Genomic DNA, 3,926 nt, shown 5'->3' on the forward strand with positions numbered 1-3,926 from the left:
GCCTGGCCCATCCAAACCTACTGTGTAATCCTGCAAGCTCTCTCTTGTTTCCCTCATCTCTGGCCACATGCAAAGTATCCAGTGACTAAGATGACATCTGGCCCACTGTTATGACTGCGGCAACAGGAACACATGGTCACAGATATAATGGGTTCCATCTCCTAGAAAGTAGTACCTTCTCTAAAATTTCTTACTTGTGCAGTGATATAGCTTAAGAATTAATCAGTTTTCCAGATCTCTTCTTTTTGACTGAGAGTTTGTCATCTGATGTAACCAGACTGGGAGATTTGAGAGGGACATGGCAAGTCCAGGCTTTTTAGCCACTCAGGCTCCTTCTCTTATTGCTTTTGGTTAAATCTTTGGAGAAAGGAAGGGAAAGAGCATTTTTCCAATGCCCTTTGCCAGTGGGCTACCATTTCCCCTCTCATTTCTTACGGTAAAAAGCATGTCTATATCTGGTGCCTCTGCTGGAGGATGATTTGCTCAAGGGCAAAACCAGTAAGATGACAGGGAATAGATAGTAGGGAAGCTAAAATTACAGAAGGAGAATGGACCCCAATACATAGTTGCCACATTTGTTGAATGCTTGCACTATGCCATGCCCTACTCCACGAACTTGGGAGATTTAAGATCTGTGAGGCATCGCCATCGACAATTCTGTAGTCTCTTAGAATAATCTTTATTCAACCACTTAAGCTTAGCAAGTTCAAGTTTGGAAAACAGAGAAAACTTCTATAGTATGGTGGCTTGGTAACCTGAGGCACCTTCCTACCAAGATGGCATTAGAGGGTTTGCTTCACTTCTACCTCATCTTTATTTTGGTCAAGGAGCTGCTGCCACTGGAGTATGAGGCCAAACCCTGGCTACTCCTTTGATACCTGAAATGCCTCATGCACATGAGCCTAGTGTGATTATGGGAACATGTTACCAGTTCTTACAATTTTTTTTTTTTTTTTTTTGTGATGTCTGATCTTATTTATTTGTTACTCTAAAAACATCTCATTTTTGACTGGACTCAGACTTAGAAGTAGAAGCTCTCAGAGAGGACAGCCTCCGTCTCTTGGCAATCTGTTCCTGGCGTTTTTCTTTGGCCTCCTTCATTCTCTTGGCCAAAAGTTTAGCATATTCTGCAGCCTCTTCCTTATTTTTCTTAGTACGCTGTTTCTTCAGAGCAATTCGCCGACGTTTGTGTTGCAGAACACGTGGAGTAACAAGACGCTGAATCTTGGGTGCTTTGGTCCTAGGTTTCTTACCTTCTTTGTTTAGGGGCTTTCTCACAACATACTGGCGGACATCATCTTCTTTAGAGAGATTGAAAAGTTTGCGGATTCTGCTAGCTCTTTTGGGCCCCAGGCGACGAGGCACAGTAGTATCAGTGAGTCCAGGAATATCCTTCTCCCCTTTTTTTACAATGACCAAATTGAGAATGCTCAGATTGGCATCCACAATGCAGCCCCGTACAGATTTGCGCTTTCTTTCTCCAGTCCTCCTTGGTCTGTAACAGGAATGCCCCTTACTCAGTAGCAGGCGGACTCGGCCATGGGTCAAGACACCCTGCTTCATGGGGAAACCCTGTTTGTCGTTCCCACCACTGATTCGGACCACATAACCCTTCCATTCTTCACCCAGAGCGTCAGCAGCAACTTCTGTGGCCATACGCTTCTCATAAAAGGTTCGAAGTTCTCGTTCATCGTCCACTTCAATGAGTTTCTGGCAGCCAGTGGCCGGGAAAGAGATGTTCAGCTTCATTCTGAAGCTGCCGACCGCCTCCGAGGCGCCACGAAAAAGAGCCCAGTTCTTACTCTTAAATAAAGAAGAGGATCTATGAATGAAACAAAGCTTTGTGCACAAAAAGGGCTTAATTTGTAATTTTGGTAGCACTATCAAAGGTTAATAATTGTCATCTTACATGGTTCAACCTAAATGTAAAAAATGGTAAATTTCACCTTGAGTTTCAGTGCTGCTTAAATCTAGGTTTCTGATAAAAGTTTAGATGATTTTATAGTAAAGAGTTCTATGACCTATTGGTGACAATTGACATGAGCCTGGGATAGGTTGTGTTGATGTACTTGATGTCTCTGGTCACTTGAAGACCATCTTAGAAACCAAGGGACACAAGTGGTGCTCTAACAGAAACATCAGTGCAGTTCTGTTCCAGGTCCACAGGGGATCCGGACGTTTTGAGCTGAGAAGTTGCTTGAAACATACGTACTGCAAGGGTTTCTACTGGTTCCAAAGACTAAAGTTGGGAGAGACTCTACAGAAAGCTTTCTGATGCTCATCCTGTCATGTGAGCCAGTGGTTTTAGTTTTAAAATCATTAAATCTTGCTTTAAACTACTTTTCTTAGAACATCTCAGCTCTAGGGACCTCAACCTGCAACAACTACCAAGCACCTGAAAAATTACCATCACCTCTTAGAACTGCTTTTTTTTAAAAACATCACTGTGAGTCTGTGATTATCTTCAATCGCTTCTGACTACAGCTCAGATAAGACTCAGAGCATTCGTGTGTTGGTGAGCATTGATTCTGGTGTTGGAGCAGCTTGGTGATGATTTGTTTAAAAAAAATCAGATCTAGAGACTTAATCATGAATTATTATCTGAAAACTTTCATGTATTTCAAACCTGCTGTAACTTACTTCAACAGCAGAGGAGTTGCTTATGATTCTTCTAGCAGGGCCTTTGTTTTGTGAAAGTTCTAGGAAAGGAGGGCTATTAGCTTTATTTTACTTATTATCTTTGAGAGTGTTGCTCTCATTTTAATTCCAACTTTGTAAGCTCTTTGGCTAGAATGAAGCCTGGGTCTTTTCTCAATGAGCATTTCTAACTCAGGCCAAGTCCATGAGGACACAAGAATTTCCAGAAAAAAATTACCCAGTATTTACTAGAAAAAGGGCAACTCTGTAAGTTGGAACCCATGGAATAATGTTTTCAAAGCCAAATCTATCTTCTTCACAGCCTCCTTGTTTCCTGTGTAAGAAAAAGAAAACGAGGCAAGACTTTTTCTTTTCCTTCTTTTAATTTTGTTCAGCATTAAAGGAGGGAACTTCATAAACATTGATTGTCATTTACAGAAAACATTCAGAAATCATGTGTGCATTATCAGGGAATGCTAACAGTATTCAACTAATAATTTACAGGACATAAAATAAGGACAAAAACCTATTACATTCTAAAGTAATATAAAACTCTGTTTTTAATTGTTAGGGAGTGCTGTTTTATTCTAGCATATTTATAATAAAAAAACTCAATGCTTACTTCCTAAATGACTCAGGCTGCAGTTTTACTCACGTACACAGAAATTAGGCCTTACATGTTAAACAAGGAGAAAGAGATCAGAAAATTGTAGATTTTAAAACTATATATGTCACTGGGTTTATTTGTAGTTTGCCTTTTGCCTCTATAGGCCAATAATAATACATGTAATAATGTAATTAAGCTCCAGAAAAATCAAAGACTATAGGAGGCATTATTCCTTTAAAAAAGAATAATTATTATGCTTTTTAGAGTGCATACTTTTATTTTACATACGTCTGGCAATGCACCTGGTGCGCGTTGCCAGCAATGACGTGCATGCTAGTAAGAGACACAAGCTGCACATTCAAGGTGCAGTAGTGGTCGGTAGGTACAGCTAAGCCCCTAACAGCACATGGTTTCAACGCTGGAGGATGCAGCGCTGCTCTCCACTTTACACGCGTAAGCTGGAGCTAAGGTAAAAACATTAAATCTCTGAATGTTGGAAGTATATGAAAATCATTTCTCTCAACCCTAAAAGCAAGGAATTATTGTCAGGGATTTCAAAAATACTGGAAAGTCTCATTTAAATCTAAATATCTTTTTTTTAAATTATAAATCGGTCATCATAAAATACTAGCCTTTTAAACTCGTATTTGGGATGCAGGAAAAGCATCAGGTTCATCAGACT

General features: G+C 40.1%; 1 protein-coding gene across 1 annotated transcript; it reads right to left on the minus strand.

Annotated features, from left to right (window-relative positions):
• Positions 1-946: 946 nt before the first annotated feature.
• LOC309823971 (small ribosomal subunit protein eS6-like) lies at positions 947-1,788 on the minus strand. The gene has a single exon (XM_082656666.1). It carries the CDS (start codon positions 1,747-1,749, stop codon positions 1,000-1,002), a length of 750 nt encoding a protein of 249 aa, XP_082512792.1. The 5' UTR covers positions 1,750-1,788; the 3' UTR covers positions 947-999.
• Positions 1,789-3,926: the final 2,138 nt, after the last annotated feature.

The sequence above is a fragment of the Grampus griseus genome (assembly GCF_964374135.1).
Source record: "Grampus griseus genome assembly, chromosome: 6".
In the NCBI taxonomy this organism is placed as follows: Eukaryota; Metazoa; Chordata; class Mammalia; order Artiodactyla; family Delphinidae; genus Grampus; species Grampus griseus.

Bases quoted from the DNA above. Each gene is read 5' to 3' on its own strand.
- LOC309823971 (XM_082656666.1), bottom strand. From the start codon at position 1,749: ATGAAGCTGAACATCTCTTTCCCGGCCACTGGCTGCCAGAAACTCATT.